Raw genomic sequence first — 15,585 nt, 5'->3', positions numbered from 1 at the left:
GTAATAAAAATTAAGTACTTTAATATGTGTGAGGCTTATAAAATAAATAATTTTTCTGGACAAATATTACTTGTTGCTTATCAGGTGGTCTGAACGTCATACCACCTTGTTGTTCTTTATCAAGTACTTTGTTCTCTATTTTAGAAAAGTTCAGGTTAAATTGGAAAGATAAGTACTGGTCTCTTCTTAACTCAGACCAGCACTGATAATAAGGAAGACATCTGTCCGAATACGTGGCCTTCTGTTGCTTATCTGTCATTCTTCACCATTGCCCTTCAAGAGCTGATTAGTGTATCAAAACAAAGATGTTAAATGAGAGTTTATTTTTAACTTGTGCTGTTGTCAGTTGCCTGCAATATACAGAGCTTCATACATACTCCACTTCTAATACTGTTTCTTTTACTCTAATACTGTTTCTTTTGACCACCACGAACGCTAAAACCTCTACTTAATTCTTCTTAATTCAGAAGACACTTTGAGTAATGCTAGTCTATGTGAATGCCTTAAAGAATCAGATCTGAACTAAGAAGCATGTGTGATCCATTGAAGCAACTTCAGTTTTATGCTCTAAGTAGTAGAGGTTCTTTCATAACTAAATCCTTAAAACTCTAAAACCTATTGAAGTCTTTTGGCTGTCTCATATAAATAAGTGATTGGACTCTAGAACAATGATACGTGGGGAATGGCAGGACTCAGGGTTTGGTTTGGTTTTTTTTTTCTCTAATAGTTTTGAATGTAAAGCTAATGAGAGCTGCAGCTTTTCACATAAGTAGGAATAGGCAGACTGAGTAGATGCAGGCAGCAGAAAGCTTGGAAAAATCAAGCTTTTAGTTCTGTGGAAAAGCATGGCATTTTTCAGTGAGACTGAAAATTTGGCCTGAATTTTTGGTAGTTCTTGAAAGTAATGTATGAGTTTCTAATAATCATTTTTTTTTCATTTAATGAAAATTAGCTTAATTACAAATGCTAAGAGGGCTTATAAAGATGTAATAAGTTTTCTAGTGCCTGTTGGATGATACAACATTTAACTCGTGTGAGAGTGTGTAGTTACATGGAAATGTAGTACTTGCATGACAAATTCATCTGAAGACAAAGCTTGGATTGGATTTGAGGTACCACTTGAACAAAGCCAGCATAAATATTTGATACACCTGGAAGCGTGTAAAATGATGGGACTTACTGAAGTCTAAACAAGCACTGGCTGTCACTTCAGATTCTTGTATAGAGACTTTGTTAAGCTACAGATAAGTTGGGAAAACACACAGACTCTGTAGGACATTTTCCAAAGAGCATGAAATTCCTGCTTTAAACTTAAACTTCAATGCACAGGTAGTATTAAGTTCTGAACAAAAATATGTAGTCTATCTACGTCTGATTTTGCATGTAAGACGAGATTCTAGGCTGATTTAAAATGAGGCATCTTAAACAAGAGAGGTGACACAACACCTGAAAGTAAGATGATGTGTTTAAAACGTGTTCATTTTTGAAGTCTTAATAGGAACAGCATACATTTGGTGTTACGCAGTGTATTGTACAGAAGTCCTTAGTCTATTCACTCTGTTATACTGTTGATAACACATGGAGTTTTAAGCTCTAGTTATATTTTGGTGACAGGTGGGTGGGGATGGCATTTCAGACCTTAGCCACAGATTCAAGTGGCCAGTTGTTGACTGTGGAGTAACAGGATAAAACGGAGTCAGTGGTGAAATGGAGTTGGACATTTAACCAAGCTGCCTCACTGCTTATGTGTGTGTGTTGGCAAGTTATGTTTTCTGGATTTAGAAAATAATCTATGAAGTCATGGATCCTTTCCAGTGAGGAATTAGAAGAGTGCTTTGGCGACAGAAACAGCTTTTACACTTGCATTTAAATAGACTTTCATTAGCAGAAAATAAACTTGGCATGATACCTGGAAATAACTGTCAATATCACAAGCCAGGAATTAATCACATTGGACAATTGGTTATTACATATTAATTTTTTTCCTTGTTATCAAATGTAAAGGATCTTTTGTATTTAACTGCAGCATTTTGTGCTTCCTGCAGTGAAATATTAATGAATAATATGTAATGTAAAATACGAGGCATGTGAATTACCTCACCTCAATACTTTAATCCTTGATACTTAATTTTACAGATAAATTTGAAGACTTACATTACAGTGTGTAGTATACTTAAAAAATGCCAATCAGACTTATATTCATGATGTTACAGAGAAGGGGAAAAGTAACACTTCAGTGACAGGTTAAGTAATGCCTTCTTGTTCCCATAAGGATGCTATTTGTCCCCTTGGTGGGTTAATGTGTGATGCTTCTAAAGAAAGAAGGGACATAGGGAGAAGAACAACTCTGAGAACTGTTGACCTGGCAAGTCACAGAGCACATATTCGGAATCTCAGACTTAGAACTTTTAGCTGGAGAAGCACAGAACTAACAGAGCAGGTCTACTCTGCTCTTGTGAGACCTCACTTAGAGTATTGTGTACAGTTCTGGTGTCCTCAGCATAAAAAGGACATGGAGCTGTTAGAACAAGTCCAGAGGAGGGCCACGAGGATGATCAGGGAACTGGAGCACCTCCTGTAGGAAGACAGGCTGAGAAAGTTGGGGCTGTACAGCCTGGAGAGGAGAAGGCTTCATGGAGACCTCATAGCAGCCTTCCAGCATCTGAAGGGGGGCTATAGGGATGCTGGGGATGAACTATTTGTTAGGGACTGTAGTGATAGGACAAGGGGTAAGGGGTTCAAACTTAAACAGTGGAAGTTTAGATTGAATATAAGGAAGAAATTCTTTATTGTTAGGGTGGTGACGCACTGGAATGGGTTGCCCAGGGAGGTTGTGAATGCTCTATCCCTGGCAGTGTTCAAGGCCAGGTTGGACAGAGCCTTGGGTGGCATGCCTTAGTGGGAGGTGTTCCTGCCCACAGAAGGGGGTTGCAACTTGATGATGTTAAGGTCCTTTACAACCTTAACTATTCTATGAGTCTGTGTTTGGACTGTATCATAATATACCTCGCTTGTTTTTTAAGAAATAATAATTAAGAATGTACAGTGTTTTGTGATGGTTTTGACAGGACTCAGGTACCTAAACTCCTTGGGGTTTAGGTCTTTAGCAAGAAAAATGCTGACCTCAGTCTGCTAGTTTTTGAGTTCTTGTGTTGCTGAGGTTGAATGTATTTCCCATACCATGGTACATCAATAACTCTGGCTCCCCTGTCATAGGTTTTTGGCCACTCTTGACTTGGGCAGAGGAAGTGATGTAAGGCTGTGTGTATTTTACTCTACTAATTTTATTCTCCATTCAGTTCATAGTTGTTCATATGCTTCAGAATTTTCAGAGCTGGTTAGTTTGCCTTATTTGACTAAAAATTTCTAGGTTTAGAAATTAAAGAATAATAGAATTAAAATATTGGTAATAAACTTAATAGGCTTATAAGATGAGATTAATTTTACTATTCTGCTTTCTCTGGGTAACTGATTTCTTCTGAACATGAGTGACCAGTAAGACTGTGATCCTCATTTAGATTGTCTTCATAAATGCAAATTAAACTAGTTTTGTGTAACCTTTAGTCATAATTAATATATTACAGGTAATGCATATTTCACAGATCTGATTCCACAAAGCCATGCAGCATGCAGCGTTGATGTTTTTTCTGTTGCCATGTAGTGTTTTTCATTGCAATTTGACTTAAATACATAAACTTGGGTGAGCTTTGTCTTCTAATCACATCAGTTATGTTAATGATTGATTTATGATAAAATCAATATGATGCTGCTTTCTTCAAAGGCATGACCAAGGTTAAAGTAGGCAAGGAAGATTCTTCATCTACTGAGTTTGTAGAGAAAAGAAGAGCAGCCCTAGAGAGGTAATGTATGTGTCTAAAACTTGGTTAGCCTCAGAATAACTTGCAATATATTACATGGGCTCTGCAGTTGGGGTCTGGGCCATCTTAGACTAGTTCTGGAGGCTGTATGCAGCTGCCAATTTTTTGTGTAGAAATGGAATAATTCCAATAAATAATGGGAAAAGCAGCCTCATTCATAGAGAGGATTATAGTTAATTCTTTTCAAACTGGTTGGTGCTTAAGATTGTAGAGATTCAGTACGTAAAACTTTATCACTTTAGTTTAGGCATTTTAGGTTTAAGGAATCAAGGCATATGAGCAGTGTATCTGTTGCATGGAAAATCAACTCTTGGGCAGTGAGACCGGTGAAAGAGACCTTCAGTCACTTCAAAGTAAAATGGCCTTCCAACAAACAGTACGTGGATGAGACTCGCTGAATTTTGGCATAAGAGATACTTGATCTCTTTCACTCAGCACTGGTATACCAGTAATATTGTGCAAGTACCTTTGCCATGTTGCTGATCCACTGCATCATTTTCCCCTATGGGCATGTCTAGTAAAGCTTTCAGAAAGTAACTGTTAAAACTCACATAAGTATACAGCTTCAATTTTGGTATAATTTTATAGTATGCTGTGTATGGATTGTTGTAATGCAGTCACATCATATGAGACCAACAGACCATGTAACAGTAAAGTCAAAGGTTTTAGATTGCATATTGAAAGATCTAACAGATAATGTGTGAAGCTCTCAAACTTCTGGAGTTCCAGAGCCAATCTTAAACAAAAAATATGTGTAAATATGGTTTGAAGAATCACCAGAGAGGGAAAGGAATGAAGGGGCATGGAGACTGAGCTATCATCTGGCCCTTTAGAGATGACATTTTAAGGGTATTCAAGCCCCATTAGATAATGAGGGAGGTTGTGTGCTGCATTGGATCTGTTCTTTAGATGGACGCTTTTCAGTGCTGTCAGGCTCATTAACTCTGTTTTGTTATCTAATACGTAAATTTTTAAAATCATAGGTACCTACAGCGAACAGTAAAACACCCAACCTTGTTGCAGGATCCAGATTTAAGACAGTTCTTGGAAAGCTCTGAGGTATTTAAGTTCTCTCGTTTCCCTGTTTGTTTCTAGATACGGTAACCTACAAAGCTATATGTTCTCTTTGTATTGAGACCTAATTCCCTAAATTTGCATGCAATCAAATTGGGCTGTAGCCTTCATGGGACAGAATGGCAGAGGCTTCTTAGGGAATGGTGTGCCTCTGCCTGTGAGAAAACCTAGAGTGGTAGTGTCCAAAGGCTGTTTGCTATTGCTATCCGCATGCGAGTTGTTCTCTCCAGTTCTGACTGAAACTCATTATGCATGGTGAAAATCCATAATTGATGTTACTGATTTTTATATAAGATCAAGAATTAAAGTGGCTTGGAAGCAGGTCTTTTGCCTCGAGGAGTCCAACTTGAGATGTGCTGGCATGATAATGTGAAAATACTCACAATGCTGCTGGCCAGGCTAGATGTTTTGTGAATAGAGAACTCCAGTCACTCATGCTATCAATCTGGCACCTTTCACAATATTTAGTATATCGTTAAAGATACATAATATCTCTTTATAAATGTGCATAGTGGATTCATTGTAATACTGAACTGTCTTTGGCCAATGTCAATATCTTAGTTATACTAATAAGTCACAAAGACTTCACTACTGACAAAAGCATCAATAGCTAACTTACAGTGGATTTGTCAATGCTGCTGACAGACAAAACATCTCATTGAAGGGTAAATGGTCTGACATAGGGGCCACCTTGTATGGCATATTCAAACTAGCCTGAATAATCATATCAATTACGTTTGTTATCCCTGAGGATTTCTAAGTACATAAGCAAATACTCAGCTCTCTTAATATGCATGAGGTAGGTTTTGAAATCTGTCCTGTACTGAAAAGTAGAAAGACATGAACCTTTTATAATCAGCAGACAGTGCAAGTCTTCCATTACAATTAAATGATTTACAGATTTCTTTTATTTGATTTGTTGTAAATCTAAGCTTTTCTGTTTCTGTAGTGGCAGTTTGTTTTCAGTAGTGTATAGATGGTTAGTTTAGGACGTTTGGCTAGTTAATAACTTTGAAAAAGTGGGTTATTTGTTCCATTTAAATGTAAAGATGTAGAAGTAAATAGTCTGTATTTTTAACTTTTCCTCTTGAGAATGTAAAAGTAGTAAATCTGAGAAATTAGATTCCACTATATTGTAACACATAGGAATAAAGAAAACACTATATCCTTTTCTTTCCCCCTGGTGCCCAGTTAAATCTCCATCCTTTTAACCAGTCTGTTTGCCCTTATTTGTCATTCAATTTCAGCTGCCGAGAGCAGTTAACACCCAAGCTCTGAGTGGAGCAGGAATATTGAGGATGGTGAACAAGGCTGCCGATGCTGTCAACAAAATGACAATCAAGATGAATGAATCGGATGCAGTAAGAGCTGATTTTTTGGCTTGAATAATGAGATGAATTAATGAGCTTCAACAATTGCATTTTAAAGCTGTAGAAGTAGAAAATGGGTTATTAATTTGCTTATTGGCTTGAATTCTTAGCTTTATCAGTTGACCACCCTGGCAGTGCCTGGATATTTGGTTCTTTAAAACCAGAAATGTTGTTGGTAATCTAATTTGTAATGCTTGACTCTTTCATCTTTTGTCAGTGGTTTGAAGAAAAACAGCAGCAATTTGAGAATCTGGATCAGCAACTTAGGAAACTGCATGCCAGTGTCGAAGCATTAGTCTGCCACAGAAAAGGTAACTATATGTGGCTGCATGAACTTTAGGAAATGGTGGTGAAATGAGAACTTAGTGTGTCAGAGCTCTTAAGTAATTAATAGGTATATGAGATATTTTAATGCAAAAATAATTGCACCTTTTATTCAAACTGCTCTGGCATTTTTGTATACCTGTTTTTAATCTTAACTTTAGCCAGAGTATCTGTAATTCCTAAAGTTACTATATTGATTTAGCATAAATATTTTTCTTGCAAAGATTCAATATTGTACAAAGTAAGTGACCCTACCACAACAGACATCTCTAAATGTATCTTTAGATCTCATGGCAAGGGTCATTTCCTTCTGAATATAAAGTGGCTGCATGAATCCATTTAAACATCTTTTGGTTCAGTATTGCACTGTGAACTGAGTTTGAACTCTTAAACAAGAGTTTACTATTCTTAGATCAGCTACTGCTAAGGTAAACTTTTCTGGAAAGCTTAGTAGTCTCAGAATACCAGCTTTTGGCTTAGAAAGAAGCAAAGCCTGTAAGTTTATATTTTAATCACCTGTGATGCTGTTTTGTCAAAGATTGCTTTTCATCAGATGATTTAAAACACCCAAAACATAAAAGCTTTGATTTGTAGTTCAAGGAAGACCATAAGTGTGCCTTCTGACACTACCATATTATCTTAAAATATGTGATCACCTTTCAGCTCTGCACTTTGAAAGTGTTGAAGCTGTCCGAAGTTGCTTTCTCATGACTCTTATCAGGAACTACTCTCAAAAAAAAAAAATCTGTTGGCCAGATGTCCTCAAGACTAATAGACTGTGGAAGTCTTTGTTTACTATTGATTTGACACCTTCTCATACACTTGAAGGAGTTTTTGTTTTGGTTTGTTTTTAGGGAGTTGTGTTTAAATTGTAGGTGTTTTAAATATCTGAAGGCATTTTGCTTCTATAAACATTTCTGCTGTTCTGATGTTTCTGTAGAGGCAACACAGTTGCAAACATACCTGCATTTTTAATCCTGAAGTAATTTGGATTAAACATTTGTTCAAAGGTCCTTCATAACTTAACTTAGTACAGGATGACTTACATAGGATTTGATGAAACAATTGCCAAGCTCAAAACTTTACCTTCATGGATGTCAGTCATGCTGATATGAGTTTGATTATTTGTTTTTCTTTAAGACATGTCAGAATGTGGCAGCACATTACAGTATGCACAGCTAAAGGTACTTCAGTCAATACAGCAGTCCAACAGAAATAAATTCCACACACAGGCATAGTGGTTTTGTGGGTTTGTTTTCAGCTCTGAGCTGCACGGAACAACTACGCTACAGACCTGTTAAAATTGTTCTGAATTTGTTCTGTAGGTGACTTGGCTTTTGTTTTGTGGGCTTGAATTTCCTATGAACTAGGCATTTGGAAAATAAGTGACAGTTTTTTTCCATTTATTTTGCTAGACAGAATAGGCATGACATTTACAGGCTCAGCAAAACATTTTCTAATGAAGAGAGGTTTTGTGCAGTAGTTTTTATCCAGTTTCACTGAGATCTTGTATATTTTATCATAAGCTTTAGGAAATACAGCTTGTATTTTCAGCTGGTGAAGTTAGGGTTGAAACAGGGCAGAGGTCTCTGCTCCTCTGATCTATGCTGCAGAGTAATGTAACAAACTAACTACATTGTACTGAACGTTACTTATGTATTTCAGAGCTTTCAGCCAACACAGCTGCTTTTGCTAAAAGTGCTGCCATGTTAGGTAACTCTGAGGACCACACTGCTCTATCTAGAGCTTTGTCTCAGCTTGCAGAGGTTGAGGAGAAGATAGATCAATTGCATCAAGAACAAGCTTTTGCCGATTTCTATGTCTTCTCTGAACTGCTTGGTGATTACATTCGTCTCATTGCTGCAGTAAAAGTGAGTACTACTAGGAAAAATACCGGTTTTCATGTTTAAAGTCACATTCCTCAATTGCAGATTTAGGGTAAATGTATAGGGTATATTGGGTGAATCTTTAGATTTAGGGTAAATGAATGTGTGCATTTTTCACACACTATAACACAGTTAGGACTAAGCTTTTGCATTAAATCTAGCTGAGTAAAATTAATGCATCCATGATCATTTATTCCAATGATAAAAATGAATGTGATAAAAAATGGGAATGGATTAATAAGATCCTGACAAAATGTAGATGGTTAGCACCATCTACTTTGAGTACTGTTATTCACAGTATTTAAGGACACCATACATTACTGTGTCTGAGCATACTGTACCTGTTCTTTCAGGTTACTTATTTTTAAGTAGGTTTATTATGAGGACATAATTTGTCTGTATTGGGTAGATAAATAGTTTCTGTAAATAAGAAGTAGGTACAATTTGTATCATCTTATTAAAGTAAATTATTTATTTTAGTGTAAGTCATGCTGCACAGCATTACTAGGTTTTGATATGGGAAGGGGTGTCTATGAATTTTAACTGAGAATATCTTTAAACTTGCCAGGTTGTCAAAGTATACTGCCTTAGTCCATTTCTAGCAAAAATGTATTGCTGAATATCCATATAATCCATATGTATGAACAGTTTGCTAGAATCTGCAGTTAAGAGTGTATTTGCGTAACAGAGCACTTTGTAGTGGTTGTTTTGGAAGTGTCATGATGGAATGAAGCACATAAAATGGTTTGGGGCACTAAGGTGTCTGCTCTGAAAAGGCTTCTGCATACCCTGTTATTTGTGGAAGGTATTGAGCTGTATTAGCATGCTGTCAAATGAAATGCAAGAAGACGTGTTGTAGATACTGTGAAGTTTCTTTAAGCATACTCATTCCAAAATTACCTTTTCCAGGAATTTACACAGCTCTAACAATTCTAGTTGTTTTATAAATTTGTCTGTCCTTAAAGGGTGTGTTTGATCATCGAATGAAATGCTGGCAGAAGTGGCAAGATGCTCAGGTCACTTTACAAAAAAAACGCGAAGCTGAAGCGAAGCTCCAGCTTGCCAACAAACCTGATAAACTGCAGCAAGCTAAAGATGAAATAAAAGAGGTAATGTTACCAAGCATTATTTTGGAGGTCAGACTTTTTGCGTTAACTCATTCATTCTGCACTGGTGCACTATTTATGCCTCTCTTTTGTTGTTTTTTATTTGTTTGTTTGTTTTGTTGTGTTTTTTCTTTGCAAATCACTTACTCATTTGCTGTTTTTCATATTTACCAAAATTGTTAAAAGGTATTTATTTAAAATGCTAAATGTGTGCAGTTGCTACTCATTGTAAGATGTGAAAGGCAGTTAATACTGTCCCTACAGAGTCTGGGAGATGGGAGAGAGGAAACAAGGACAAGTTAATGCTTTTACCTGTTAACAGGTTGCTTGGGTAGAACAGAGGGGCAGCTTTTGGCTTCTAAAGATAAAATTCAGCTAAGACAACTAATGAAGAACTGTTCCCATGTTTTGCTTAATTACGCAGCATATCTACCCATATATATACATATATATGTATGTATATATGGTGTAATTTCAGTAAAAATAAATCTAACATGTTGAAGTGTCATAATTTATACACTTTTTCTATCATGCTTCACTAAGGAAGTTGAAGAGGTAGGACAACTTCATTATTTAACATCAATGCATTCTGAATATGCACCAGTATTCTTCCTCAAATAATGGGAGAACATTATTGCAGATTTCAAGCTCTCTTATGCAGTTAGTTTGGCTTCAGCATTGGTCACAAACCCCATGCTGCTTTGTTCTTTCTGCCCTTCAATTTATTTTGCATATGGTATTGAAGTCACTCATTAACTTGGCTTTTTCTTTTTTTTTACTGGGAAAACAGTGTCACTCCTGTGACCACATTTTTGTTGGTTGCCTCTCGGTGTCACCCATCCCTCTACTATAAAGTGAGCTGGAACCCCTCATCAAAAATACTTCCTGAGTATTGGAAGTAGCTGGAAATGCTCAGTGACCATTTCTCAGTCCCAATATTGAAAGAATTAATAATGTTGTTCCTGAAGGATTTACTTTTCCTACTTTGTTAGATGATTATAGAAGGTTGTTAGTAAACCCACAATTTGAATATGCTGATAGAAGGCTATTGCTGCCATTGAAATATATTCAGAGTTGCTGAATTCTGCAGTAGTAGTTCTTCTGGCAGAGAAATTGTGAAGTGGAAGCCTATACATGGCTTGAACTTTATACATGACTGCTTTTTGCAGATAAAAGGCCAAAGAACAGTCCTAAGAATACCTCATTGAATAATGAGAAATTTCTGCTTGTCAGAAACTGTAAGATGGCAGACTGCTATTCAGTGATAATTTTTATAGGACCTGACATTTGGATTTGATGAAACTGGGATTTTGGAAGCCTGCAGAGGCTTTGACTGAAGTCTCAGGCACTTCTGGTTGCTGTGGTAGGAAGGTACAGGCAGCCTTAATATCTCTTTTCTTTGACTGAGTTTTGTATTGTTTCAGTTAATTAGTAACTCTAAAGGCTGTTCTTTTATAGAGGGCATCCTATTGTGTCTTATTGCATAGCTTCATAATGTATGTCCGAAAAGGCAAAAAAGGTATTCTGAATAAAAATAAACTAAAAATACAAACACATAGATACTTACTGGAACATAGATGATGTTCGTCTCATATCACAATAGTAAATTGATACTGCACCATAAAGTTTTGTGACTAAATAATACCACTGGATTGCTAACAGGAACATGCTATATTTAAGTATGTTGCTTCACTGTTGTCTTTCTCTGAGGAAGTTAAGTGTTACTGGATATATTGGCTCCCATGATTCAGTAAATATGTTGAGATGAGTAGATACAGTTTAATTTTAAAGATGTTAGTCTACGTGCACCCAGAGTGTGCAGCCCATAGGTTTGGGGTTTTTTTTCAGTGTATCTGTACAGCTAGCTTAAATTTAACAATGCAATAGATGTGTAAAAGTAGTTATAAAGTGATGCAGATGATGAGCTCTTGTTGTGTAACTGGATATCTTTTCCCATAAACTAAGGACAAATGTAATCTAGTGTCATGTATTGTTACATGAATGCCACACTCCCAACTCCTGCTTTCTTGTTTAGTGGAAACTGTTTTCATAGAAAGCATGTGCTTTGGCTTGTTTAAGCAACATGCATTTTGACTGAAAAATTAAAAAACATATCCTCAGTAGCTTATCATCTGCAACAGAAATATGTTAATTATATACTTGACTATAGACTGAGATGAAAAGTTTAATCACCTCTTCTGGGACTGGGAAAATACAGGGAAATAACTTTTGAGACTCTTTCATACTTGATTGGACAGGTAGCCACAGAAAGCTTACAGGTTCCTTTTACAGTAGTGTTTGTAAATGGAATAGTAAGCAAAGCTTTAGAGATTCCTTTTGGTTTCTATGGAATCTTTTAAAAAATGTTATTATGTGTTCCTTAATTGCAATACGAAGGTATTTTTATATTTCATCTACAAATAGCATTACCTTAGAGATACCATTGTTTTAACTGATCTGATGACATCCTATTACACAACTTATCATAGAATGGTTGGAAAGGACCTTAAGACCATCTAGTTCCAACCCCCTGCCACAGGCAGGGACACCTTCCACTAGACCAGGCTGCTCAAAGCTCCATCCAGCCTGGCTTTGAACACTGCAAGGGATGAGGCAGCCATATCTTTCTCTGGGCAACCTGTTCCAGTGCTTCACCGCTCTCACAATAAAGAACTTCTTCCTTATCTAACCTAAACCTCCCCTGTTCAAGCTTGAAAGTATTACTTTGAAACTGTCTTTGTAAGACCTTCCCTTAAGAACACCAAAAAACCCTAACAGTTCCTTCTCAGCTCTTGGGTGACTATTACTGATACACTAAAGAAAGTTCATGTGTGTACACACACACTGATAGACTCAATGGACAACACAAAGTCTTACCTCTGCATGTCTTTCGTTTCCTTTGCCAGTGGGAGACAAAAGTTCAGCAAGGGGAAAAAGATTTTGAACAGATCTCCAAAACCATTCGCAAGGAAGTGGGAAGATTCGAGGCATGTATAATTTTGTCCAAGTAAATGACAGCTTCAATGTAGATAATATTGACATTCCAAGTAAAATTTGTTAAGAGGTTAATATGCCATAATTTATTTATTAACAGAAGGAACGAGTGAAAGACTTTAAAACTGTTATTATCGAGTACTTAGAGTCATTAGTGCAAACACAGCAGCAGGTAAGATAAAATTTAAATTTTGTACAAAATAATATTCAATACTTTCCGTATTAGGTTAGTTAAAAAAAAAAATGGGCTTTAAGTATAGCCATTTCTAAAACATAAAGAGCACTATTTCTAGTCTGTACTGTATTGCAGAGTAACAGTGATGCAGTTTCCCGGCTATTGCTATGCTCCCTTGTGCAGCTCCAATTGAGGAAAGCAAGGGAGAAGCTCCCTTAGGGATATGAGCAAGCAGAGGGTCTTGTCATCTTCTGAAACTGAAGTAATACTTTTGTTTATAGACTGGAGTAAATTGTAATGAGTGTGTGCTTAGACTTAGAGGCTTGTATACTTAAATGTTTATTGTTCTTTTAAAAAAGTATAAAATCTGACTGATTATTGTAAAGCAGTAAAATAGATTCCAGTGACTTCCTAGAGACTGTCTGGAGTTTTTCCTTTGTTTATTCCAAGAATATAACCCTTAAGTTTTGTTTCATGAATTAAAAAAAAAAATCTTACCCTTAGAGGTAAGAACAGCAAACTGACCTTATAAACAAATTCTGTATAATTGTATTCTCTAGCATTTTGTTCAGTGTGTGGTAACAACTGTGTTGCTATTAGCAGATTTGTGTATTTATTACTTGTATTTTTCCTTGCTTTATGTAATAACATGAATGGATAATATGAAGCACCTACGTTCTTATTTTGTCCAGTGGACACAAGTTTACCACAAGAGGAGGAAGGTATATGTGTTTTTTAACATTCATTACTTAATAATGAGTGGTTTCCCCTTCTTTTCAAGCTAATAAAATACTGGGAGGCATTCCTACCTGAAGCCAAAGCCATCGCCTGAAAGAAGAGTATTCCAAATGGCAAGACACTCTGGATGCTTGTCCTGGATAAAACTAAATCCCACAATGAAATCACTTTAAATCATCCAAATAAACCACACTCTATTTTAGAAATTAACATGTGGCTTTTTTTATATACTACAGCATTTTATTAACAAGCTGCATGTCCTGACCCTCTCTGAAGTGGACTGTGGCATGATGTTCTGCAATACATTGCTGAATTGAACACTATTGTGTCTTAATACTTGCACTGAAATGTGCACTGCAAGGCCAGAAAGCTGATATTTTTGTTCTCTACAATACAATGTTCTGTAGTACGTTTACCTGATCTTTATGAAACAAATTTAATTGTATTGATGTTCACTTAAAACATTCCTGTATAAAAATCATGGTTTTGTGATTACAGTAATAAAGGGATGTACCTTGTGAAACCTTAAGTGCTCTGGTTTTGTGTCTGTAGGTATTTACTGATGTTCTTAGAAGTAGTATTTAGAATCCTAGGCTCGTAGAATGGTTTGGGTTGGAAGGGATATTAAAGCTCATCCAGTTCCAACCCTTTGCCATGAGCAGGACCACCTTCCACTAGAGCAGGTTGCTCCAAGCCCTGTCCAACCTGGCCTTGAACACTGCCAGGGATGGGGCATCCACAGCTTCTCAGGGCAGCCTGTTCCAGTATCTCACCACCCTCACGGGGAAGAATTTCTTCCTCATAGTCTAATCTAAATCATAGAATTATAGAATAGTTAGAGTTGGAAAGGACCTTAAGGTCATCTAGTTTCAAACCCCCTGCCATGGGCAGGGACACCGTCCACTAGAGCAGGTCTCACTCCAAGCCCCTGTGTCCAACCTGGCCTTGAACCCTGCCAGGGATGGAGCATTCACAACTACCTTGGGCAACCCATTACAGTTCCTCACCACCCTCACAGTAACGAACTTCTTCCCTATACCCAATCTAAACTTCCACTGTTTAAGTTTGAACCCGTTACCCCTTGTCCTATCGCTACAGTCCCTAATAAGAGTCCCTTCCCAGCATCCTTGCAAGCCCACTTCAGGTACTGGAAGGCTGCTATGAGGTCTCCATGAAGCCTTCTCTTCTCCAGCCTGAACAGCCCCAACTTTCTCAGCCTATCTTCATATGGGAGGTGCTCCAGCCCCCTGATCATCCTCGTGGCCCTCCTCTGGACTTGTTCCAACAGTTCCATGTCCTTATGTTGAGGACACCAGAACTGTACACGATACTCTAAGTGAGGTCTCAAGAGAGCAGAGTAGAGGGGCAGGATCACCTTCATCGACCTGCTGGTCACACTCCTTTTGATGCAGCCCAGGATACAGCTGGCATTCTGGGCTAAGAGCACACACTGAAGCCGGCTCATGTTCATTTTCTCATCAGCCAACACCCCAAAGTCCTTCTCCACAGGGCTGCTCTGAATCTCTTCTCTGCCCAGCCTGTAGCTGTGCCTGGGATTGCCCCAGCCCAGGTGTAGGACCTTGCACTTGGCTTGGTTGAGCTTCATGAGGCTGGCATAGGCCCACTTCACAAGCATGTCAAGGTCCCTCTGGATGGCTTCCCTTCCCTCCAGCACATCAACTGAACCACACAGCTTGGTGTCATTGGCAAACTTGCTGAGGCTGCATCAATCCCACTGTCCCAACACTGACCCCTGAGGGACACCACTCATTACTGTTTTCCAACTGGACATTGAGCCATTGACCACAACTCTTTGTGTGTGGCCATCCAGCCAGTTCTTTATCCACCAAGTGGTCCATCTATCAAATTGATGTCTCTCCAATTTAGAGACAAGGATATCATGTGGGACAGTATTGAATGCTTTGCACAAGCCCAGGTAGATGATATCAACTGCTCTACCCCTGTCCATCAGTTCCATAGGCCCATCGTAGAAGGCCACCAAATTGGGTCAGGCAGGATTTCCCCTTAGTGAAGCCATGC

At 37.7% G+C, this 15,585-nt stretch overlaps 1 protein-coding gene across 1 annotated transcript in view; it reads left to right on the top strand.

The window, feature by feature from the left end:
• SNX2 (sorting nexin 2) overlaps window positions 1–14,074 on the top strand; it is a 30,907-nt gene extending 16,833 nt beyond the window's left edge. The window contains exons 7-15 of the mRNA XM_057433281.1: window positions 3,782–3,860; window positions 4,862–4,937; window positions 6,200–6,313; window positions 6,540–6,633; window positions 8,312–8,517; window positions 9,498–9,641; window positions 12,545–12,625; window positions 12,733–12,804; window positions 13,589–14,074. Coding sequence (XP_057289264.1) covers window positions 3,782–3,860; window positions 4,862–4,937; window positions 6,200–6,313; window positions 6,540–6,633; window positions 8,312–8,517; window positions 9,498–9,641; window positions 12,545–12,625; window positions 12,733–12,804; window positions 13,589–13,639 — 917 coding nt within the window. The 3' untranslated portion in view covers window positions 13,640–14,074. The remainder of the gene's footprint in view (window positions 1–3,781; window positions 3,861–4,861; window positions 4,938–6,199; window positions 6,314–6,539; window positions 6,634–8,311; window positions 8,518–9,497; window positions 9,642–12,544; window positions 12,626–12,732; window positions 12,805–13,588) is intronic.
• The last annotated feature ends 1,511 nt before the right edge of the window (window positions 14,075–15,585 follow it).

Source organism: Pezoporus wallicus, unplaced genomic scaffold, assembly GCF_028554395.1.
Source record: "Pezoporus wallicus isolate ANWC-B61680 ecotype Strahan unplaced genomic scaffold, APGP_CSIRO_Pwel_v1 contig_4055, whole genome shotgun sequence".
Taxonomy (NCBI): domain Eukaryota; kingdom Metazoa; phylum Chordata; class Aves; order Psittaciformes; family Psittacidae; genus Pezoporus; species Pezoporus wallicus.
This window is presented reverse-complemented; position numbering and strand designations above follow the sequence as displayed.